Source organism: Dermacentor albipictus, chromosome 3, assembly GCF_038994185.2.
Source record: "Dermacentor albipictus isolate Rhodes 1998 colony chromosome 3, USDA_Dalb.pri_finalv2, whole genome shotgun sequence".
NCBI lineage: Eukaryota > Metazoa > Arthropoda > Arachnida > Ixodida > Ixodidae > Dermacentor > Dermacentor albipictus.
The window spans coordinates 76663408-76689356 of NC_091823.1; the positions used below are offsets into that span (position 1 = coordinate 76663408).

Sequence of the window (25949 nt, forward strand, 5' to 3'; positions counted from 1 at the left end):
TACTACATAAAATCCACTGAGATCGCGCAGACGTTTACACCGACGGCTCACTCAGGCATTCTAGTTCCGCAGCTGCAATATTTGTCCCAGCAAAATCTACAGAGAAAAAATTCAAGACATCACAGTTGACATCAACGACCGCTTTCGAACTTGCAGCCCTGCGTGCATTACTTCAGTTGATATATCAAGAAACACCCCAAAAATGCCCCCCCCCCCCCTCCCTTTGAGAGTTTGCTCTGTGCATTACGCCGTGGACTCCACTAGAAACTTGTTGCGAGCATAAGTGAAATTTACCCTATAGCAGTTTAAAAGGACATGACATTGTCTTTCAATGGCTGACAAGTCATTGTGGTATCGTTAGAAACGAGCAAACAGACGCAGTCGCTCAATCTTCTCATGACAGCGGCGATAGCGTCGGTATCCCAGCGGAAAAGCTTCGTGTGCTTGCTCGTGAACTCATGTTGACCCAATGGAATTTGGCCGACATTACAAACCACTGGCTTTACATTACAAACCACTGGCATTACAAACCACGGCTTGCCACTACCGAAGGTAGCTCTCATTTGTCATTGCAAACATCACTGATTTGTCGTCTACGGCTTGAACTAACTTTTACTAACGCTTACTCCTACCTTATCGGAACGGCTACAAGTTCAGAATATGAAGCCTGCGGGTGCAAAGAGAGAATTGCGCCCTTTCTGTGCGATTGTTGTTGTTTCAATGCCAAAATAAAAGTGCGCAGCACCACGCTCGACAAAATTTACAACCGTACCCTTACGGAAACTAGATTTCTTGCACCCTGGTCGCAGCCGACGTCAGTCCAAGCAGCTTTAAAAGCGCTAGTGCATTTTTTTAAAGCAAAGGGGCTGGTAGAAAAGCTATAATGTGTGAACTGATGCAGATTTCCAATTTTTTCTGCCCTTACCCCATACCCCTGTGCAAAGCAGCAAACCGGACACTTAAGCTGGTTAATGTCTCTGCCTTTCACCGCTTGTTCTGTCTCTCTGTCTTCGACATTCATCACTGGTAACCCAGGTAAAATATTATGCAGATCTAACGTTATTTTGGAATATAGATGGCGCGAAGCTAGTTTGAGTTCCCGAGATGGAAGCAGTGAAGGAACACACGAGCGCAACCGCGTCGACTGTAGCTGTTGGCTTTCCCGATCCCGAGGACGAAGGCGATATGTGATGCACGTCGAAAGAAGAATATGTTGTGAGGTGTATGCACATAGAAATACGACACATGTATAAATATCAAGGCTACATAGCCCTTTTATCACTTTCACACATTCATTCTGGGGAATTAGCCAAGAATGGCCACATACTCAGTGACGCATAACCAGTTGCACGTATCCAGTGCGGAGTTGCTATTAAAGACTTCATATTCATAGTGCCATTGTGGCACATCCATTCTTCTACCAATAATGAGTAGATGCCCTTTAGCGCATGCCCAGTGCTGAAACGGTATGTTCTGGCTCGTACCCAATGATACATACATAGTGACTTAAGTTCTCTACTAAGCCAGACAGCAGCCAGCAGCAAGTTGTGTACTTGTGCAGATACTCTATAGCTCACGTTATCTATTAATACTCGCAAATATTTCAGGCGGGAAATCATTGACGAATGGCAAACGCTGGGAAAAACGCACAGAGAGCTTCGCTTAAGAACCCACGATAAGTAGCCGATATGTTACAACTGCATTTACGAACTTCTCACAAGTACGTGCTTTGAAGAGCCTGTGCAAGGCCTACACGCGTAGAATATACCGTAAAAGTAGTTCTTTATATTTTTATAAAAGCATGAGTTTGTTAGCTTGTGTGGTGTATTTGTGTGCGCGTGCATGCGTTCGTGCATATGTGTGTATATGTGTGTGTTTGCCAACATGTGCAACTTCATAAAATTAATTTGCTCAAATGGCACAAAATGATCCTCTTTATGCTCATTAGATATATAGCTCAAAAGTGACTAAATATCGGTAGCCACTACATCTGCCTTCAGCCTCGTTTTTTCCAGGAACAAATACATGTGGTTTTATTTCACGTTCGCATCAATGAAGTGGTTCATACACCACAGTGCTTATATTGATTCCGTTATTCAAAGTAAACTCCTTCTCAATTTTTCCACCCTCATGGCACAGGCCTGGACAGCCGCTATCTCATGCTACCCACTGGCGAGCTCATGGTGCGAAATACCGAGAGTACAGACACGCAGCGTTCCTATCGCTGCCAGGTTCACAACAGACTCACTGGAGAGGGCCACTTGAGCAGCAGCGCAGGAAAAATTATCGTAACAGGTAAGCAGAAATTTACCGTACTGCACGCGTGCTTATTCGCGCGAGCACACGCAATGGCTGCCAACAATTCTCGCCTAACGAAAGCGGTTTTGGGAGTAGCCGACTCACAGGGTGAAAGGTACTTGAAGTTATAGGTTATGGGCCTTGAGATCATACCGTTGGCATCACCTCTCGGAACGACCAAAAATTGAACAAATTATTATGTATTCATGTTAACGAAATGCAGGCGTACAAACATGAACACCAGAAGGAACGAAAAGTGCCACAAAAACGCCCAATGTGAGCGGAAATGTCGCAGGGTGTCGGAAAATTAGGAACACACCGCAGCGTTCCTATGAGACTGCGCGGCTAAATTCTGTCTCTGTCATGGTGGTGGTGCGAGTCAGGTACAGTTGAGCTTAGACTGGTGACAGAAGCCGCCAATTTCTCCACGTTAGCGTCTCTTATTGTGACTGACATATTTACTATTTATCAAACAGCTCAGTCTGTCTCAGAAACGTTAGAAAAAGGCGTGAAGCTTCCTTGGGGCTTCCCTCCTCACTTCCTTGCCGCTACTGGGCGAATTTTCTGTTTATAGACGGCGTTCGAGTTGCCCCATTCGTCTTGTGTTATGACTGTGTCTGCACGCCTACCTTTTACCAACATGAAGCGCTTGGAAGCTCCGCCTTTGCGGCGGAAGCCGGACACCGCATGGCAAAGCACCGTATAGGTATCGACACCGCCTTTGAGCTCCGTGCTCTGCATCCGACCGCCGCACCGGTATGCAGTTCGCATGAGCTTCGGGTGATTTTCCAAAGAAATTAAATTGGTTCACTGATAAATCACTTGCGTAGCGGCTGTGGTGTAGTATTTAACCTGCTATGGCAGGCCGCAGGAGCTAAGTGGCGGTGTTTTCAATTGATGCGCTCAATTTGATCAGCGGGAACGCAGTTCGTGAAATAGTTGTGATTTTTTATACAAAAAGCGTCATATGACTCATTGAGCGAAAAAGCCGACGTTCATCTTTTGGATAAGCGGAAAACAGGACCTCAATTTCCATTAAATGCGACACCACGTCATGAGTGCGCCTCTATAAAGCAACGCAGGTGAAAGAGAACGCCTGCTGGCATGATAGCACGCCAGGTGTTGCGTGAGGTGAGAGGTCACCGCTGCGACGCCACGTCACCCTCGCTCTGAGACGCCTGTTTTATTCGCGCAAGTGCTTGCTTGCGTTCTAACTGCACCTTGGTAATCGCCATGAAGAAATTAATGTAGAAAAATTACTGGCTCTCCCGTAATGGAGAGACTGGATGTAAGTAGGAAATGGCTACCGGCAAAGCAGATTTGTTGGAGATGATACTAGCCACAACTTTAAAATAGGTGTAGTGCGTGTTCGCAAGGGAACCCCCCGCCAGATCGCACCGCGCCACGCCATACTTGGCAATGGTTCACATTGGCACAATAGTTTCCTGCCACAGACAGAACCTCATTGCAAGTATCGTCGCGGTCAGACGGCCATTCGCGACCCGCCGGACGCTGTCGGCTTGGACGCTGCCGGTGCTACTGGCACGCCTGACGCGTCCCAAAACTTGCGGCCACTGGCGTTGAAAAGAGCACTCAGCGACAATCAAGTTCATAGTGCCCTGTATGACAAGTCCTAGACGACAATAAAGTGCGTAGTGCCCTGTATGTGCCTGTTGAATGGCTCTATTGCGTAATAAAGCGTACTAGAGGCTTGAGCGATATTGCGAACATTAGGAACAACACGGAATCAATATGTTTTGTAACTTGTTTTGTAACTAGCGTATGTAATGCTGTCTTGACTGGGTTGGACGGATGATCTTATTTTGTTCTCGCAAGTTGCCCGGGTGTTTTAGTTTGAGTGCCTGGATAACGGCTCTGGCTTTTCGCTCAAGGTCACTTGAAAGTCGCGGACAACGGAACCTAAAAGCATTTCATGCTCAAAAAGCAGAATAAAATGGGCGGGAAGAAATTCAGTGGTAGCACGTTTCGAACCTACGGCTCTACGCTCAGACGCCGAGTGTCTTACCAACTCAGCTAAACCAGTGCTTCCTAGTTAGCAAGCCTGTGCACTTTGATTTATTATGTCCTGATGTACTTGGACTGACATTTCCATTGCCAAGCCCGGCATGATAAAAGCACTGACATCAAAACAACCGTAGCTTGCTCAGGAGCGTCGCCACTACATTTTATGGCAGTCGGGCAAGGTCGAATGACGTCATGGATCGAAGCCAAGCGCCTCCACCCATTCGCTTTCCCGCGAGGAGTTCGAGACTCGAAGGACCACCCAGTTGCGTTCAAGTGGGCATTAATGCCTTCGCATTCACAACTTGCAACTGCTTAGTCGTTCTTGGACCAATTTTGCACTGCTGTTTACGGGGCTCGCTGTTGCCATTGCCTGTCCGGAATAGTATACGTAACTCCGCCTGCATGGAGAACGCGCCGCTTTGTAATACGTGAACGTCCACAGCCGTTGCCTTTGGAGCGATGTACTCGGATGAACCGACGACTTTTGTAAAATGCAGGCGATTGTTGGGGCGATGCGAAAGACTCGCGCCCTGCATTTTGATTGGCTGAGCATGCCAACGCTAATATACCTTTATTGTGACGGTTGCGCAGTTGCAGTGAAAACTCACATGCATCTGTATATGTACATATATATATATACATATATATATATATATATATACATATATATATATATATATATATATATATATATATATATATATATATATATATATATATATATACATATATATATATACATATACATATATATATATATATATATATATATATATATATATATATATATATATATATATATATATATATATATATATATATTTGGCATGGAGGTTAGAGTGAGTACCGGTTTAGATTTTAGTATAGGGAGCGTATTGCAGCATGGGCCCTCAGAAAAACACTTTTCGGTGATTTTTATACTGCAAAGCCGACTGATGCCTTTCTGAACTCTATAAGTTTCTTTTGTAAACGCTACATATTTCTCCTCGACAGGTCTTCAGGGCAGTTTCAAATGCGGCATGTTAATGGTATGAACTAGTCCTTTCGAAGCCTTGAAGCCCTATGCATTTTTGCGGACCTCATGGCCACCGCGTATCTCGCCTTCGCGTGATACTCCAGCCGTTCGCAGATACGCATTCATGTTTAAAGCACCCGTCATACTAAGCCTGGACTTTTACATATCTTTTATTTTTATTTTTGCCTTTTATCAAAGTTTAGTGGTTAACTATCCTTAGCTACGCGCTGCATGGTAATTGGCAATAATACGTGTGTTCGCCACAAGTCATCTACAACACGCGGAACTCGTGGGCTGCAACTTTGTGCCCAAAATAGCATTAGTGGATGGATTTGTTGCTCAAATGGCAGTGCAAGAAAATTACCACACTCGAAGTGTGGTAATTACTATATATATATAGATATATATATATATAAGAGCAAGTCAGCCTCAGGCTTACCATATGCTCCGACATGGCATGATAGAACGGTAAATCACTACGTTTCACGTGTTCGTAGACACACTTCTACTGCTATTGTGGTCATGAAATCTGTAAACAGGTGAAAAGGCCGTAGTTGAACAACAGAAAACACAGCTACATGCATAAGTATTGAACACATTCTTAACCGCTTGAATACAGAGCGAGATAGCCGGTGGTCTACTGTACAGAATAATATACGCACAATAGAATTAACTTGTGACAATGTACGTACTTGACGTTTATGATGCAGCAGCATTTGACTGCTCCAGAAGTGTTGTATACCTGTTCATTTCAAACAATGTTTACTGCATGCATTTTCTAACTTTGCTACGGATGCGTAGAATGTGCAAAAAAATGAGAATGGCTTAGATCTCCTTTACTGCAATGAATGTTTAGTGTTTTCTTCTGTTTAAGCCTAATTACTTTATAACTGCACAAACTTCAGTACTTCACAATATATTCTAATTGCAACATTCCATTTAGCTTACAATGTCATTTTACTGCTTCGTTCACAGATGCAGACATTAAAAATCGATTAAGTCTAAATGTTGTGGCAAATATCCCAGTTCCTAGCTGTACACAACTGCAGAGCCCTGAGCTCCGTTGCTCTCGAGGAACATCGAAAAATGCCGTCTCACTAATTATTAACGTCGGTAAAATGTATTCGCGCAACCAGGAAGTGCCCGAAGCTCAGAGCGCTGTTCTGCCTCTATAGTGTTAGCAAATTATGTACAAGCTGACTGTTTACGCAGTGACTTTACATGAAAATGACCGAGATTCTGTTTCTTTTAGCAACAACAACGAAGAAAAAGAAAGAAAACGACACATCCCTTCTCTACACTTGCTAAGGCGCTTATATAAAGCTGTATTAACAGAACGAAAGCACGAGCTATAACGTACATTCCACGAAATTATAGTGCTTCGCCGAGTTCGAAACGTATGAGAAAGGACATCACGCTTCGAGCTATTGCTTCCTAATGTCCTCTTAAAAGAACCGAGCTCGTAATTAGGCCCTGCATCCGTTCAATCTTAAAGAAGTAAAGCTCGAAGGTTAACGGGAAATTGGAGTTTAATGAGCGGTGGGTTCAGTTTCTCAAAACTGCTGCCGATGCCACTACCATGCAGCCGTCTATATAGGTCTTCAAGCGAGGTCATTCAGCCAACGATTCGACGGTACACCTAGCTACGTACTCAGCGGCTCGCGTTCCCTCGAAAATTATTTAATTAACTCAAGCGCCAGCTTCCTCGTCGAGCACATTCAAATTTTCCGAGCTGGATTATCTTTTATTCCGCTTTTGGTGAATTTTTCTTCGAGATTTTCATTTTTGTATCTGCATTATACCGCCAAGCCAAATTTTATCATTGGCTCCTGAAAAATTAAAGGTGTTTAGCTTCCGCAGCGGCGACCCTAATGAACGTGAAAATAGTGCAGCCTATGTAGTTGGCCTTAATTTCGCAGTGTTTTAGAGAGGTTTAGGGACTGCTTTGTTTGATCGGTGGATTTCTGTTTATTCAATTTTTTTTCTAAGATTCAAAAGCATCGAGCAGGCTAATTATTTACATTAGATCCATAATATTGCATTTAAACACCACTTTCGCTAAATACTATCAAGAAATTCGAGGCAGCAACAGAAAGCTATTAGCACAGATGCAGCAGAACGCTGGGTAATTCGTACCTAAGACAGAATTTCTGAATCAGGCACAGCGCTGAAAGTGGAGAACTGCACATTCTCGTATTTAAATGTGTGATGAGTTGAGTTCTTTTCTATCGCGGTATATTGTAGTTACAAGTTGGTGTTCAGTGGAACATAAGTAGTTATAGTTAACTCTCAGGACACCTTGCTTTTTGTTGCGTAAGTGGCTCGTGACCAGAAAGTAACAACTATTAGTAATTAATTGTACCGAGGAAACAGGTCTTCGTGGCCTCATTAAAATAATCTGCCATAGATGTAAAGAGAAGCCGTTATTTGGCTATAATATGTATTTGTGTTTAAATATGCATAATTAAGGAATTTATCTAAAGAACTGGTTTGGGTAAATTTAGGGGCCTAAGGCAAATTTCACCGTTTTTTTTAAAAGCCTTCCTAGTTTATCTTCCTTCCTCAAATTGTGTAACGCGAGGGCAAGCTACCCAAGGAACACAGCAGGTGTTTAATGAGCAAGAAGAATAAGGGGATACGACGAGCTTGGTAATTGTTAGTCACACCCATACCAAGAACCAGTCAATACAACAAGAGAGAACACAGGGAAATGAATTGTGATGTTTAAGCAAAATGCAGGAATAACGTAAAAGAAAATGAAAGTGGACGGACAGATAAAAATGTGCAATGCAATACATATTGTTACACACGAGGTGTTTTAATGCAGAACCAGATGAATCTGGTTGATAGGCGCGGTTGTTGAAGAACGGTCTCGCGGCAGCTTGGCTCACGTCGTTCTCTTCTTTCTTTCATCTGGTTGTTTGCGCGGCAGGCGTGGTTCATGACAGCTTGTGACATTTCCCCGCTGGCAGACGAAGCCCGCCGGGCGAGTCAGTCATCTCGCGGATTGCAACGCCTCAGACGCGCGACGTGTGTCACTTCAGCCTTGGCCGAGCGTCGTCCACTGCTCGTGAGACGCGCAATGCGGTAGTTTACATCGCTGAGGCGCTCCAGAATAACGTAAGGGCCGACGTAGTGGGCGAGAAACTTCTGGCACAAGCCACGCTTCCGCAAGGGCGTCCAGAGCCACACAAGGTCACCAGGATCGAAGTAAACGTGGCGGTGACGCCCGTCATAGCGTATCTTGGACCGGTCCTGCGATGCTATGGTGCGTAGCCTAGCGAGGCGTCGCGCTTCTTCTGCTCGACATAGGAGCTCATCAATTGATTCGTTGTCATGAGCGAAGTAGGGAAATATTGTGTCGAGGGTGTAGCGCGGCGGACGAGCATACAGAAGGAAAAATGGTGAGTAACCAGTGGTCTCGTGTCTCGCGGTATTGAAGGCATAGGTAATGAAAGGCAAGATACTGTCCCAATTCTTGTGTGCTGAATCGACGTACATGGACAGCATGTTGGCAAGCGTTCTGTTTGTGCGCTCGACCAGACCATTAGTTTGTGGATGGTAGGGCGGAGAATGGCGGAAGCTACATGAACACAGACGAAGGGTTTCTTCAACCACGTCCGCGGTAAACTGTCGCCCACGATCGCTGATTACTATGCGAGGAGGTCCATGTCGGAGTATAATGTTAGCCAGCAAGAAGATAGAAACTTCTGTAGCTGTGGCCGATGGCAATGCGGCGGTCTCACAATAGCGGGTAAGGTGATCTACGCAAACGATAACCCAACGATTACCCTTGGAGGATCGCGGGAAAGGGCCCAGAAGATCTATACCAACTTGCTCAAAGGGGACGCTAGAAGGGGGAACTGGTTGAAGCAGGCCATGTGGCGCTTGTGGCGGACGCTTGTAGCGCTGGCATGTAGAGCAGCTGGCGACGTACCGTTCGATATCTTTCCGCATCTTAGGCCAGTAAAAACGTTCTTGAGCCCGGTAGAGTGTCCGTGTGGAACCAAGATGACCGGAAGTTGGGTCATCGTGCATGGCGTGTAATACTTGGTGGCGAAGGTTCGTGGGGACAACTAAAAGGTAGCGTGCACCGGTGGTCGAGTAGCTCTTCTTATACAGCGCGCCACCATCCCGTAGGCGAAAGCGACTGCGCGTAGGTGACTCCTGTGCTGCCGCGAAGAGCGGTTGTAAGCTCTCGTCCTTGTGCTGCTCGGATATGACGGTACCCATATCCGGAAATTCCGGGGACACAAAAGCGATGTACTCATCAAAATTGTCCGCATCACATTCAGTTGTTTCAAGTGGCATGCGAGAGAGACAATCAGCGTCAGCATGCCGCCGACCACTTTTGTAGCAAATAACGAAATCGTATTCCTGTAGACGGAGGGCCCAGCGCGCTAGTCGTCCCGAGGGATCCCGCAGATTCACAAGCCAGCATAGCGAATGATGATCTGTTACGACAGTGAAGGGGTGCCCATAGAGATACGAACGAAACCGTTGCACGGCGAAGATGACCGCCAGACACTCTTGTTCGGTGACTGTGTAGTTGCGCTCGGAGCGGCTCAAGGACCGGCTAGCGTAAGAGATCACGTGCTCTCGGTCGCCAACACGCTGAACTAGCACAGCACCGATGCCTACGCCACTGGCATCGGTGTGAATCTCAGTTGGTGATGAAGGATCAAAGTGGCGAAGAATTGGTTGGGATGTCAATAGGAACTTGAGCTGGCGAAATGATGAGTCGCAATCTGCAGTCCATTCAAAGGGAACGCCTTTTTTGAGAAGGCGTGTAAGGGGATGAGCCATGTCAGCAAACCGGGGAATGAAGCGGCGAAAATAGGAGCACAAGCCCAAGAAACTTCTTAACTGCTTCACAGAGTTGGGTACTCTAAATGCTTCTACGGCGGCAGTCTTGTGCGGATCTGGTCGGATGCCTTCTTTAGCGACCAGATGGCCTAGCACAAGAGTTTGCCGTTCCCCAAAACGGCATTTTTTTGAATTGAGCACAAGACCCGCTTTCTCCAAGCAGTTCAAGACCAAATCCAAACGTTTGTTGTGCTCACTAAACGTTCGCCCGAAGATCACAACATCGTCTAAGTAGCACATGCAAACTTCCCATTTTAAGCCGCGTAATATCGTGTCCATGAACCTTTCGAACGTTGCGGGCGCGTTACACAACCCGAAAGGCATCACGTTAAACTCGAATAGTCCGTCGGGTGTTACAAATGCTGTCTTTTCTCTGTCGTCCTTGTGTATAGGAATTTGCCAGTAACCTGACCGTAAATCGATTGAGGAAAAGTAAGATGCCGCAAAGAGACAGTCGATGGCGTCGTCAATTCGGGGGAGCGGATATACATCTTTCTTAGTAACGGCGTTTAGGCGACGGTAATCAACACAGAACCGCCACGTACCGTCTTTCTTCTTCACCAATATTACGGGGGCTGCCCAAGGACTAGATGATTCTCGAATGACGCCTTTGCATAGCATTTCTTGGACCTGATCACTGATTATCTTGCGTTCTGATGGGGATACACGATAGGGTTTTTGTCGGATCGGCTGGGCGGCTCCTGTGTTGATGCGGTGACGAGTTCTGGACGCAGGAATTGATGGCGGTCCATTGTGCTGCGCAAAGTCGAATACCGAGGTATGTTTCGTAAGCAGGGCCATCAAAACTTGACGCTCATTATCGCTGAGTGACTTATCAATCATGGAAAGTATCTTCGAGCTCCCGGAGCTCGAGACACTGGTTGCTCCTTCATCGGGGAGTTCCGCAAGTACTGCCACCGATACGGGAGAGTCTGTCGGAAACGTGGCAATCTTTAGGCCTTGAGGTAGCACTGCCGCTTCAGTGGAACAGTTTAGCGCCCACAGCCCCGCGCATCCATTGGTCACTGAGACCACGCAGTGCGGAACTAATACGTTTTTCTTGAGGCAGTTCCGATGTACAGGTTCCACTGCAGCATCGAACGAGATAGGAGTCGGAGATGAACAGGCGACGGCAACACGCATCGCGGATAAGGCGGGCACAACTGTATCCTCAGACACGCACAGCACACTCTCCGGGCAAGCTTCACCTTCAAAGAGCACAGGTGAAACACTGGTGTCGACACTGAGTTCTCCCGTCCGGCAATCAACATTCGCACCACACAACTGCAAAAAGTCGATCCCCAGAATCACGTCATGCGAGGAGCGAGGAAGAACAGTAAACTCTGCATTAAAAGCTTTCCCGCCCAAAGACACATCCACGTTACACACACCAACCGGGTATAATACTTCACCACTGACTCCACGGAAACTTGTGCACTGGTCCCAACGAAACATAACCTTGCGTCCCAGAAGGCCTTTAAACCCCACACTCATGACCGAGACAGTTGCTCCCGTGTCGACTAAAGCCATTGTGGAGACCCCATCAATCAGTACATGAACCTTATTCTTTAGCATGAAAATAGTTGGAGGCAGTTGAGTCGGCAGCACACATTTTCCAGCGACCTCACCTCCATCGGCCGCGCTGGCTAGTTTCCCGGCGGGGGCGACACGAAACGGCGCCGAGGCGATGGTGACGTGAATCGCGGCCGAGGGGATGGTGATCGGGAGGCTCGGAAGGCTGGTGGTGGCGTCAGAGTACGGTCGGAGGCAGGGGAGCGGTAGCGGTTCCGGGTTCTTTCTGCTCCAAAGTAGGTCTCCTGGGCGGTGCATCGGTCCTCTCGAAAGTGGCTTCCTGAAGTGGAGTCTCCTGGCCACTGAGTGCGCAGTGTACGACCGCTAGACCGCGTAGTCGGCGCTGACGATCCGTAGTTTGATGCTCGGCGTCGGCTACAGTACCTAGCTATATGGCCAGGCATGCCGCAGCAGTAACACACTGGCGAAGGGCGAACTTCAGAATGCGGATTGAAGTAATCTGCCGAAGACATCGGTTGAGGGTAACGAGGCTCTTCCCCTTGAAAGTCGTAGGTAGCGGCGAGTCTTCGTGGACGAAAGTTGCGTGGGCGTGGATCAAAACGTTGAGGGGGCGAATCATTGCGTGGTGGTTCGGTCGTAATGTAATGCGGTTCGTCTCTGGAGCCGATAAGATCCGCGACGTTCACCGAGTGGTTCCAAGTAGCCGAAGGGGGTTCCCGAAAAGTGTCTCGGAAAACGGAGGAGCTGCAACGAGGCGCCGCATAACGTGCCTGTTCGTCATGTCGCTGGAGCTCCTCGCGGACTATCTGGTGGATGGCGGACGAAAGGTCTGGGAGCAGAGGACTCGTGTCAACACTTGCTACAGTCGTTACATTGGCCAGCCGTCCAAACTTTGGTGTAATTCGGCGAGTCTTCAGCGCCTCGAACGTACGGCAGTGCCGTATCAGTTCTGATACAGTGTGCAAGTTCTCTTTACCAATGAGGAAGTTGTACACGTCTTCCGCTATTCCTTTTACCACGTGCCCCACTTTATCTTCCTCTGTCATTTGAGGGTTGACGGTGCGGCACAGCTTCAAAATTTCTTCGATGTAGGTAGTGCAAGTCTCGCCGGGTACCTGAGCTCTCTGGGCTAATGCGAGTTCCGCACGTTTCCTCTTTGCGTCCGAGTCACCGAAACACTTTTTGATTTCCTCAACGAAGCGTGTCCAAGTAGTTAGCATGTCCGCGTGGTTGTCGTACCATACCAACGCCGTGCCGGCCAAGAAGAAAACAACGTTCCTAAGCTGACTGGCAGCGTTCCAGTTATTGTATTGGCTTACCCTTTCGTAATGGGTTAGCCACTCATCCACATCTTCCTCTGCCTTCGCCGAGAACGTGCGTGGCTCTCGGTAGTGCTGGATAGGGACTGGGCTCGCCGAGGCACTGCTGGTGAGGGTATTTTGCTCTGTGGCCATGACTGAGCGCGACGGCGAAAGTCCGGCGAGGCGACGGCTTCGGCGTAGCTCTTGTGCTGGTGGCTCCGTTGTAGGTCGTGGGAGTTACCCCGCACAGCTCCACCAAATGTTACACACGAGGTGTTTTAATGCAGAACCAGATGAATCTGGTTGATAGGCGCGGTTGTTGAAGAACGGTCTCGCGGCAGCTTGGCTCACGTCGTTCTCTTCTTTCTTTCATCTGGTTGTTTGCGCGGCAGGCGTGGTTCATGACAGCTTGTGACAATATATATACTATTTTCTTGTCACAGCACGTTTAACGAATGTTAATGGAGTTTTAAATTGTTTGATGCAAATAGTTATGTTATAAATGTTCTATACTGAATGTATAACTTATGTTAGTCACAGCCAGAATGTTCTTATTTTTTTCAGTGCTGTATTTATTTGGTTACTTGTTATATTGCAAACAGTTGATTCTTTGCAATGTGTTTAATATTTTGTTGTAAATAGTTTTGATGCTTTCTGTCTTATTAGTTGTACTTGGTTTGATTAGCAAACTGCTACTTCTGCTGCTCCAGCGACCTTACTCTGGAGGTTTATGCCCTCCTTTTGCCTTACTTTGCGGGCAAACCTTGTATTTGTTTGCCCAAATAAAGATTCACATCACCACACACACAAAGAAAGAAAAATTGTCGCAGATGGGAGAGGGACGCTTGCATTCCGCATTACGCCTGAGCTGTCACGGTGTTATGGTTGACCGCAGCGGTCACCCTCCCTCAGACAGTCTCGTCTATGTGCGCATGCGCGCAAGATCGGCCGTGTGAGTGTTAGCCAGTTCCGCTCACTCCACTAGTCCTAACACCGTCTGCTATCGTTAGCATGGTCCGTTAATGGCTCTTGCTAGCGGCTCTTGCCCAAGTTGTTCACACGTTCACGACACAGAATAAACGATCTGGCGTTGTCTGTCTTTCGGACTGCCCATTTACCGCAGAGCCGCACAGCCTGCTGCCACCACGTATGGCCGAGTACCGCAGCTCGGTTCAAGTGGAGAAGGGAGAACGAGCCGTGCTGCCGTGCCTTGCTCAGGGGCATCCGCCGCCAAGGAACCGTTGGTTCCGCGTCAGCGGTGCAGAGGATCAGCAAGAGGCCCTGGGACCAGGTTCTTCGGACGGTGTAGAAAGTGCCGTGCCAGTGGCGCTGTCTGAAACGGTGGCACTCCTGCCGGGAGGCCCCCTGCTCTTGCACGCAGCTGGCACGCAGGACAGCGGAAGGTACCTCTGCGTGGCCAACAATTCGGCCGGCGAGGACAGGGCACACACAGACCTCCTCGTCTCTGGTGAGTGTGCACGTTTGCACGCTTTGCAAGTGTCTTTATTGAAATATTAACCGGAGAACTTGTGGGGCAAAATGGAGTGGAGAAAACAATGCAAGAAGCGACGCAAAAAGCATTTCTACCACCCTCAGAAGATCGTAAGATAGTTTCTGGCATTGCTCGTCGTCGCCTCGGTAATACTAAAGTAGTGCAGTTGCTGAGAAATTTCCTTATTTATCCGCTAATTTCTTCTCCCCCTTGGATGTGATAGCAAATTTTACGTATTGCAGTACATGAATCTTGTCACCATGGAGCCTCTCGCGCTTCATATGCGCCTGAGGTGTGTAAATCACTCTTTTTTTTTATGTGTGGTAGCAACTCATATTCATCTCCGAACTGAATTGTGTTGTCTTCACTTAAGTCTCCCGATCAACGTTTGTCGAATCACGCAAGAAAAGAAATTACAAGGGTGCAGACGCAATGGCGTGCAGCGAAACCTCGGTGGCTAAAGCTTCTTTCACCAAGTGTTCGCTGGAGGGCGCCACAGTACGGTGCGGCCGCAAACACGCAGGTTTCAACGAGGTCGCGTGGTGTATGCGCCTTGCTAGTGCAAGTTAGTAAACGTCTATGTAATGGGGAATGCAGTATCTTAATGAGCTATAACACGGATATCAGTGGGAGTGTGTGAAACGGAGATTTGAGCTTGCTCTCTCAAGTATACTTGCGGTCGCTTTTTACGCGACTAGCTTTGCCTATTTTGTCTCGTCTTTCATTTTATGCGACGCTTATTACGAGAGCTCAACCCAGCTCCTCAGGCGCGGCGGTGTCGCCTTCAATGACCTTTGACCCCATGCCATACCACGTGACACCGTGACGTCACGAGAGAGGAGAAACGGGGCTCCAACTCGCGCCGTCGCTCGCGGCGTCGCTCAACTCTCGCAAGATGGGCTGGGTGGGAATCGAACCAGGGTCTCCGGAGTGTGAGACGGAGACGCTACCACTGAGCCAAGAGTACGATGCTTCAAAGCGGTACAAAAGCGCCTCTAGTGAATGCGGTGTTGCCTTAGAAACGAGCTGTTTCTAAGGCTCAGGCGTGCGTCGCTTGCTCAGGCGCACATTTCGTTGCCGCGCCGAACGCTGCGTTGCTCGACGCTCACCGCGTCCAATGCGGGGCGCGTTGTCGCTGCGCCGTAGCCCATTGTCTTACACCCTTTGGCGGGTCGACGGGAACGCTGTCGCGTTCCACTCTTGAAGGCGAAGCAGAGTAACGCACGAGTTGTTTCTTCGTCTAGCCGAACCAAATATAGCCAAGCAACAGCAGTTCACCAGGCTAAACAGTGGTTCAACAACTAAAATAAAGGCTAGTATGCTTCGCATCCTGGGCTTAACCTTAGCTAAGCCACAGCCATTTTTATCATTCAGTCCTTAGTAGACGGTTCAGCTAGCTATACGTCATTTGTACCAACCTTCCTGTCTGTCCTGATTATATACAATCATCTTCTTCAGCCCAAATTCTACAACGCCAGCGTAGCATAGCTTCCTTTCCTATGGTGTGCCCTTTTTCTGTGAGTGTTCTTTACCTTAGCCTTCGAGATTTTCGTACTCTCGTAACACTTTCCGTTCGTCCTCCATAAAGTTGAACAAAAATTTGGAGGATCCTTAAGCTTCACCTTTAAGAGTGGAATGCGATAGCATTCAAAGATCCGTGACTGCTTCTCACGCTTGCTGGCAACTGGAGCGTATGTAACCATAATGTTTACCGGGAAACTCTGGCCGCGAACGCTATTCACGAAGGCAAGCTTTGTGGTGGAAACGCGGCCTCTTGCGTGGGCTGCTATAGGACGGAGGCGAGCGCCAGCTGGAGGTATTGCAAGCAATCGGGCGCGCCGCTCCGTGACCCCCAAGAAACCCGCGCGCCGGGGCACGCAAATGGCGGACGCCGCGGCTGGTCTGTGAATGGTAGAAATGCTGGAAAAGGGGTTTCTTTGAGTTTTTACGTAACAGAATTTTGTTTTTTCGTATAGTCAAATTACAATCCAAGAGCTATAATCTCTGTAGGTTGTGTGTAAGTCATAGTTTACGATTTTTCCACGTATTCTAGCATGAGAAATCAGGTATTTGAGTAAATTTCTTGCGTGACATGAGGGCCTGGCTATCGGTGGTTCGAAAATCTTTTTGCTGAAACGATGTTTGACGCCAACGCCAGATTTGCTGCAACACGGGCTCCTTAACGCTGCCGCGTTAATGTTTTGAACGTAAGCAGCACTTTATAGTATGGTTCGAGGGCAGTAGTTCGCTTGCTATGTTGCGAAGTAATTACTTAAGTTTTCTGACTGAGTACTACATAACACGTACCTTCTTACTGTAACAGTAAACTTGCCCTGTAAAACCTTCAATATCCAGCTTACATTTGGCAACACAGTGAAGCTTAAGCGTCCTACATTTTTTAATTCCTCAGTCAGCGATCGGTTGGGAATATTTCTTATTCTAAGACTCAAGATTCATCCCGTCTCTTTTTGTTTTGTGCACGTGGCGTTACGTTTCGATCACAACTGTGCCACGCGGTGTGTTCTCCTTCATAGCTAGGTATTGCAATACACATTACGATGACCAACAATGAATGGAATCACTTTCTTGCGTTGTCTTAAGACACAAGCCCAAAAAACTCTATATAGCTTTTTACCGTGGTGTTCTTTCTTTTACTACTTGTGCTTTGTCGTTCCTTAGTTGATGGATTGCAGCTAATCGCTCTAGCCTCTTTTGCATAGAGTCGGCCACAAAAATTTTAACGATATGGGTATTACGACACATTTGGAATTCTGCTCTGTTGAGGCGTGACATTTTTCATTTCATGGATGACTGCGTGGGACTCGCGAACTACCGAACATTGAAACTGTGAATTTGCGGCTATGCACGTAGGCTTCGGCGATAACTCGGCTTTTTTCGCAAACTTGGCGTCGCATATGAACTTTTGTGGGTGACTGTCTTGTGAGTGATCGTTGTGCATGAAGCACATGGCAGACATCTAATCGGTGAAAAACCACTTCGCCAGTGGTGAATATCTCGCGAACGCTTATTGTGTGCAGTGCCCTTGTCCGCAAGAGTCGATCCGTCCGTGCAAGTAGTGGACGTCGGCAGGAGTGCAAACTTTAGCTGCCGCGTGGCCGGGCATCCCGTGCACGGAGTCACGTGGACCCACAACGGACGCACGATAACGCCTTCTTACGCCTCGCGGCCGGCATCTTCCTCCTCCGCTATGCGCGGCAGCGGAGAAGCCACCGTGAGCTCTGGAACCGCTTTATCGAGGATCGCGGTGCTATCTCGGGACACGCTTCACATCACCGGTGTGAACCGGCAGGACCGTGGCATGTACCAGTGTCTCGTCTACAACGACAGAGACTCGGCGCAAGGCTCAGCGCAACTTGTCATCGGAGGTAAGCGCTCATTCGGAAGTACGTGCATGCCGTCATGTGATGGACTTCCTGCTGGGATTAAGTTGATGCCGTTGTTATTTCTTAGCAACCCCCATGTGCTCTAACAAGAACAACTACAACAGCATGCCCTAATGAGATACTACGTAAAGAAGGCGCGAGATAATAATTTAACGACAATGAACGTACGAACAAAATGTGGGTAAAAAGGAGTATCACAAGTTACAATTCCGGCCGTTTTCAGAGAGATGGCAAGCACATTTTGCCGAATGGCGCCAGAGTGAAAATTCGGCGAGTACGTTTAAGCAAGAGACAATATAAGTTCTTATAATGCTAAATACCCGTGTAATCCCATCGTCACGCTTACGCTCGCGCTGCCGTACTTTTGCTCCATCGCGGCTCGCAGAGGACGCCCCCGTAATGGAGCACGTGTTCGCCGAGCGCCAGGCGCGGCCTGGCGGCACCGTATCCCTCAGGTGCTCGGCTTCGGGAAATCCACTGCCGCAAGTTACGTGGTCTCTGGATGGTGCCCCTGTGCCCGAACACTACCACGTCCGGATAGGGGACTACGTCAGCGGTGAAAGGTAAGCGTTAGGCGCCTTTTAACAACTACGTTCTGTTTAAGGGTTCTATTCCGTAAGCATATGCAGCGAGTACTTAAAGGGAAGCTGAAGTGGTTTTCAATTTCCATGAATTGCTGGGATTGGGAAGAACAGACCTAATAATTTACGGTTCCGAAATTTTTTTCTTCGTTTTGTTAATATAAGGGGCGGAAATCGCTTTCTAAATCACCCCCGCGGACACGCCCCCATCGCTTCCCGGAGCGCCGGGTGAGGAGGTTACCAGAGGAGAGAACCGGCGAGAGCGACGTCACTGGCGGGGACCGAGCTGCCGGACCGGCGTGCTGGCATGCGCTTGCATGCCTCTTTCCGTCCTGCGCTTTACTGAACGACGCTACGAGAGATTTGCCGCCGCCGCCGCTCACGTTTGTTTTGCGATTTTCGTAAACTGTTCTTTCCATCTGTGCTGCGTGAGTGCCTACAGCCAAGGGCGCCCAACATGCCCTCGTTCTGTGCAGCATTCGGCTGCGCGAACACACGCGGGCGAGACGATGTGGTGTTTCACAGGTTCCCGAAGCACAAGAAGCTTGCAGCGCAGTGCGGTGAGGAGAGACGAAATCAACTGTGCTGTGCTCGGACTATTTCCGCGATAGCCGGATAGCCTTACGACAAATGCGGAAACGCGTTGTTGCTAGCGTTGCTATACTCCGTTTCATACATCAGGTGCAACGCTGTGGAGGCTTGGGATACTTCTTGCAGTGGCTGCGTTCGCACTTAGAAAAAGTTCGGTGTTTCTTGACCCGATTTTTTTGAAAACTTTTCATATATAAGCTGAGTTCTGAATGAAAAAAAAAAAGAATTTACCCATAGAAACAATCCGTGTACTTATACGGCTGCTAACACGTTCTTTTAAATCAATTTTCTTTTCGGCATTCTTTAATTGCAGCCCGTCGCGGCAGCTTCACGTGCATGCTCGCGCGAGCAAATGCCGCTGGCGCGCTGCGAACCATAGACGGAAACGCGCGCAGTAATAAATTTTGGTAACCGGACTTCGTGCGTAGCTTCCACAGCGTTGCACCTGAGGTATAAATTTCAGTATAGGCTTGCCTAGTGACATTCGACGTACGGTTGCAGTTATCATGTTTACCACACGGCGGTGCTAAAACAGCCTAATATCTTCATGTCAACACTAGCGTGGAGCGCGCATACCGATTCTTGATCGAGCCACAATCGCAAAGTGGTCGAACCATATTCAGAATATTGCACATATAATCCCCCTGACCATCTCGATCTGGATGTGTATGATAAGCAACTTCCATGACTGTACCTCGCAGCACTGCATGTGCGCGCTTTGAAACGCGGCACTTATGTTCGCGATCGTGTATCAACGCTCAGAAAACCACGGGACTTCAGACAAGCAGCGGCAAGGTGCTTGACCTCGCGGAATTGTACCCGTGTTTACAATCTAATGAGAAGTTCGTGCTTCGGCATTCTTCCAGCAGCAAGTTCCCAGTGACACTTTAGCGCATTTTTTCTCCCGTCATTGGAACGTGCAGCTACATGAAAAAAAGAAAAAAGCATTCGTAACAGCTAAGATTTCCAGCGCGCGAGAAGGTGTACACATCGCTCTCGCTTTTGGCACACTCAACATCGTCGTTGCCGCCATCGTTTTCCGTATCGGCTGTCGGTCCGAACATGTACGGCGAAAATACAAGCTGTCCGAGACAGCGAGAACGTTCCATAATGCTTACAACTCACCTATGCAGCCGGAACAGAACAGCGTGCTACGCTCTCAAACGGCGGCATGCGGCGGCGCCGACCGGCGACTGCCGCCACTGACGTCACAGCGGCTCCGACCAATCACGGGCAACAGCGGCGTTCGCGCGATACCCTGAGGCGCTGGTGCGCGCTTTCATGAAAAAACAGCCGCTTGCGCTTGTTTCCGCCCTTTTTGAACGAGATATTCGTGTTCAGGGGACTCAAAACTGTAGAATGCCGCAGAGAACTCATTTTTTTCGAAAAGTGTTTCAGCTTCCCTTTAAGGATATCCTGAGCTGGTCTACCCTGAGAAGCGGTACAGGGTAAGTGCGGCAGTGCGAAAGAAGCCGTGTGAGCGTGACTCTGTTGTTAAGGCTATAAGTGCGGTTCAAAAGGCTTATCAAATTGGGTTACTTAAAAGAATTATACATAGTCGCAGCCGTACCGAGAGTGCCGTTACTCTTCTTCGACAGCTGCTCTTAACCATCAACTTCTCGAGGTCCTAACTTGCGATGTGACCTGCAACACCTTTTACATTGCCTCTCGTAGCGACTGTTACGCAACAGACGTGAGCCTTTAACAGTGCACTAAAAACTTATGCCTTTATATTCAGCCTCTATGATGCTATATCCTTTCTACGAAGCGGTTATATTTCCCTCGTGCTGTAAGTACAGCTTTTTCGCCTTGATTGGCTGCGTACAGACACAAGCTGACGGGATGATGAGGGACAGACGGCACAAGCATGAACTGCTGATTGTAATGCGGAAATCGTATGTATGCGGGGAAACATAAAATGAAACAACGTATATAGTATATTGAGCAAAGCGAGTGTAGTTTATCACGTGTGTTGCCGGTTCCTTGTCTTGACACCTGTTTCGTCCTTTGGCTTGATTCATTCGTTCCTTCATTCATTCATTCGCATACTCTTAGGCGTTACAGAAGAAAGCTAGAGTGTAACAAATAATTGTTTAAGCAGGTACCCCTTTCGCAAAATGCAGCTTATTACAGAAGTACTTTAACTGCAGCATATGTCAGGGGCTGCGGTGACGCGAGGAAGTGATTCTCTCTCTGTCTCTCTCTCTCTCTCTTTTTGCATGCAACTTATATTTTTGTGGCATGCCGCAGACTGGTGCACAGCTACGTGAACCTGACCGGCGTGCGAGTGGAGGACGGCGGCCTCTACGCTTGCGCGGCCCGCAATGGGGTCGGCCGGGTATCTCACTCGGCCAGGCTGAACGTGCTCGGAAGGCCCATGGTGCGACCCATGGCCAACGTGACGGCCCTTGCCGGACGCACCATGCGGCTTCACTGTGCCGTCGCCGGATATCCCATACAGAGCATCGTCTGGCAGAAAGGCGAGTAAATTCACTCGCGGCACACAGCGGTCGCTTTCGAACGGCTGTTTAGGTCACGCAAACGCCCTGCACCTCATAACCTTACTTGCCATTCCCCATTTACATGAGAGAGTGATAGCACGGCCACGATTACCGAAGCGGCTTCATGCAACCCCCTTGGCGAAATAAAAAAGAAAGAAGAACAGCCGAAAAAAAAAAGATTTCGCCTGGGGCTTACTTACGCTGTCCACATGATACCCCCTCATTTCTCTAAGTAGCGGCTACTGCAAAAACGAAGGGCATGCCAAGCAACGTGCACGCAAGCACGCAAGTTGCGCTGAGCTCATAGACCCCTCCCGTTAGGTGTGTGTTCTCTCTGAGAAGAACGCAGTCACCAAAAGTAAACGTATATAATGATGCTGAGTGATTTAAATGGGTGCGGCCATCGACTACAATTCAGAGGTCCCTGCATTTAAAGAAAGGCTGCTAGTATTGTGCGTAATGATTCACCACAATGCTTCTGCTTATTCGCTGATGTTTTGCAGAAAGAAATTGGTTGCGCCAAGTCATTAAAACCTAGGTGTGTTATCCGAATACACCAGAACAGCTGGCCAGGAGCTTAGATCCTAAATGCGATGTCTTATAGGAACGTTGTGCGTTGTTAACATCAATACGAGAAGAGAGGGTGATAGCATAATATTTGCCAGAGCATTTCTTTATGTATAATTACGTTAATATTTAAGAATCAGTAAAAAAAGAAAACGAAAAAAAACTGGTTATTATTTTTTATCTACCCGTTTAATTTGATATACTGCTAATCTGCCACGTCGAGTGACCTTATTTTTTTTTTTTTTCGATTACGACGTTGTGACCGCGTTCCATAACGTGGCGGAGGACAAAAAATTATAGAAAATGAAGAGGATCGTTACAAAGTACGGACGGTCACTGAGCGATTGCGACCAACTCCCGTCATATGAAAACGATATTAGCGGTTCTGTGTGTTGTTTCATTATATATCTACAAGCAGCTAGGAAAATAAAACTTGCGCTTTGTGCTGTCTAAAACACTTGAACGACGCCAGAAGTAGGTGAAGTTGATCATAAGATACTGCTAACTGAGAATTTCTCAATCTTTATTTCGATATTACAGAGGGGTCCTATACTATCCCCAAGGACACCCTCCGCCTATATTTTGTGCGATTAGCACATTTTTTTCGTTTCGCGTAGAACCGTAAATCTTGGTATACGGTCTTCGACCTTGTGTTTTGTCGTTGGTACTGCATGAATGCCTCACGTTTCGACAAGCCGGCCATCAGTGGGCCGAAAGATATCAGCACTCTGAGATATAAATACAGGGTTAGAATTCTTTTGGAAAATCCATAGAAAGAACAACTTATAACGGCAGTGTTTACGAAAGTACCTCTGTTTCGATCGCGCGTGGATTAATCGGCACACTATATCGATCTTTTACATCGACCAACCGGAGGGAAGTTCTAAGCGTAGTGAAGGTGAAAAACAACAAATATTCCCATTCACGTAACACAGGGGGTGTTCACTCTCTGCACTCACTTGCTGCCAGAAACCTTCAGAAGTTAGAGCAAGGCATTTCAACGAAGAGTGGCTGATATTTGTGTTTTTTGACGTGAGAAGCTCGCTGCTCTGATGAGCTCTCAGGAAGCCTTCTTGGTTTATCCGAAAACGCGTATTTAGTGACTTTATATATATATATATACTTGAATCTGACGTTTGAGGCTTCTTTTTCCTTTATTTAAACTCCATTAAAGATAAACGAGTCGATCGCATTTGCTTGTTCCTGTTTCTTTATAAAAAATGCATATGGCTCAACTCACATATTTTGTATCCGATTGCAGGGAAAGCGTAGCAAATTGTAAAGAAAAGAAGAACAGAAAATTCCATGAGCAATCAAAAAGCTTGTTCCAAATTGTGTGCACAAGCTTCAGCGTAAAAGCCATACGTTCCATGACAAATTCGAAACACATATATTCACTTTAGTTATTTCTAGTTCGAACAGAGGTAAAAAAGTTATCCGTGACACGTAGCGCTGTAGTGCCTTTTCAAATGTATTTGGGGAAAATACAGAAAAAGCTTGTAGCAAAATGACAATATTCACCTGGATAATTAAAAAATAATCAGTTTCATCTTTAAGTTATTCACTTTAAGGCATATGTTCATTGCGAAATGGAAGTCGAGCCGCAGTGAAGTCCTGTTTGCTCATCATAAATGCGAATACAAGGAGTGCCTCCTAGCTATTCGACCTTAAAGTGTGTTACGGAATGCATTGGTATTCATTGGTATAAAACATGTGTTAGTAGACATGGGGGACGGATGCCTCGTGAACTATGCCTATACAGTACACTAAGAAAAGTTTACGCCCTTTGGAGTACCCCTTCTGCCTCACAGCAACAATCTTCATCTGCCTTGATGCGTTTCCTTTCTTGGAAACGCCGCGCTCGCTACTTTCCTGCCGGGAATGCTATCATACTGGTAACGCGCATGCCGTTAGTTACTGGAAAGTACCGGGATCGCAACAGTGTTAAAGAAAGGAAACGCATCAAGGCAGATCACGATTATTGTTGTGTGGCAGAAGGGGCACTCCAAAGGGTGTAAAATTTTCTTAGATTGCATGCTATGAGTAGGCACACATGACGGCATTCTTTTTCGGTATAAGTGTCGCAATCGGAACTTGTATCCTAAAAAGAATAAATAAAAAGGTAATTAGTGAATATTTGTGATTACACACTCAGACGCTGTTATATGAGGTGCAATGCCCTCTTGCTCAAGTAATCGATATATATATATATATATATATATATATATATATATATATATATATATATATATATATATATATGCAGTCATCGATGAGACATGCACTTCCGATGCGGCGGAAGGGATCGCAAAGCAAAAACGCTTCGTGCACTGGGTGCGTGTTAATGAACCAAAGGTGTGGTAAAAAATAATCCGGAGTTACCACGGCTTCCCTCATAAACCACTGTGAAGTTTAGGGGCGTCAAAGAGTACTTCTTTCTTTTTACTTGGCTGGCCCGTTTAAGTTTCAGTCTATGCAAATTACGTGTTTAAGAGACAGCTAGCAGCAACTGAAACTCGTGGCAGGCCCCGAGCTTTGATTTAGAAACTATAGGTCGAGATGACGGAGCACGCCGCGATTGCATGAGGAATGGTGCCTCAATAACGTTTGTGCTTACTTTTCGGTCGAATCCTCAAAGTGAACAGTTTTAATTCGTATTTGCCACCGGTTTTGCCTCCTTTCTTTTGCTCTCCTACTCTTGCAGATGGTCGATCGCTGCCGCAAAACCACCGCCAGCACAGCTTTCCCAACGGAAGCCTGATTGTGGCCGAGGTGCAGCGTAGCGTCGACAGCGGCTGGTACGCATGCGTTGCCCGGGATCCGCAAGGAAACACGGCCAGAGGACAGCTCGCCGTGCACGTCATGAGTGAGTTCGTGACGTGAACACATATACTCCTACACGACATTTACCTCATAATTATCGTACCAGCACTGGAGACGTTCATATCACGACGTTACGTGTTTAGCACCTACCGTTGGGTCCAGACAAGCGACCGATTGCTTTACTCTTTCCGCCACTGTCCCTTCCAAATGAAGATTTAGTAATAAAAACGATGCAAAAACATAGTTGATTAAAAAAAAATATTACTTCGTTAAGAAGAAGAAGGGCTGGGATGGAGACGGCAACTCAAGTGTTGGGTATTTGATCACTGCGACCCAGAGACCCATCGCAACCCAGACACCTTGCGTGGTCACCCCTTTCGGAGAGGTATAACAGCAGCGGAAATAGGAACGCCCACATAAGGCACAAAAATTTGCCCACAGTGCTACCATCGTTTCTGGTTTCGGTAATACTATACCGGGTGTTATAGCAAACACTTTCAAAAATATTTAAAAATTGCTGTGGCCGGTAGCACAACTCTAGACCATGAGCTGGTCTACTGGAACATTAGTTGTACAAAAAAATGATATTGAAATACATAATCGACCAATGAACAATATTTCCCTAATTAGACTTTAACCTAGTTAGCTTACGGCACATACTGTAATTTAGAAATTCCAGCCGTGGAGTTAGAAAAGCGGATGCAGTTGTAAGGAAATCTCTGGATGACACCAGTTTTGAGATATTCATTCCCGAACATTGCGGAGCAATGTATTGGGGTTCCAGTTGCTTTTGCGCTTCATTGCCTAAAAGGGCGTTTTGTTAAGGAAGTGAGTGGAACAACAGCGGAGTTTTAGCGCAATTATGACTATGCGTACCTCGTAATGCCATCATCCACACAATTCTTTTCAAGTGCATATGCCTTGCCCTATCACCCGCAAGAAGTTGAATGTA

General features: G+C 47.2%; 1 protein-coding gene across 1 annotated transcript in view; it reads left to right on the forward strand.

Moving 5' to 3' along the window:
* Nucleotides 1-25949, forward strand: part of LOC135900599 (cell adhesion molecule Dscam1-like) — a 196335-nt gene that overhangs the window by 116720 nt on the left and 53666 nt on the right. Inside the window, exons 5-10 of the mRNA XM_065430027.2 lie at nucleotides 2140-2295; nucleotides 14162-14506; nucleotides 17569-17916; nucleotides 18320-18497; nucleotides 21357-21586; nucleotides 24879-25040. Of these exons, the coding sequence (XP_065286099.2) occupies nucleotides 2140-2295; nucleotides 14162-14506; nucleotides 17569-17916; nucleotides 18320-18497; nucleotides 21357-21586; nucleotides 24879-25040 (1419 nt within the window). The remainder of the gene's footprint in view (nucleotides 1-2139; nucleotides 2296-14161; nucleotides 14507-17568; nucleotides 17917-18319; nucleotides 18498-21356; nucleotides 21587-24878; nucleotides 25041-25949) is intronic.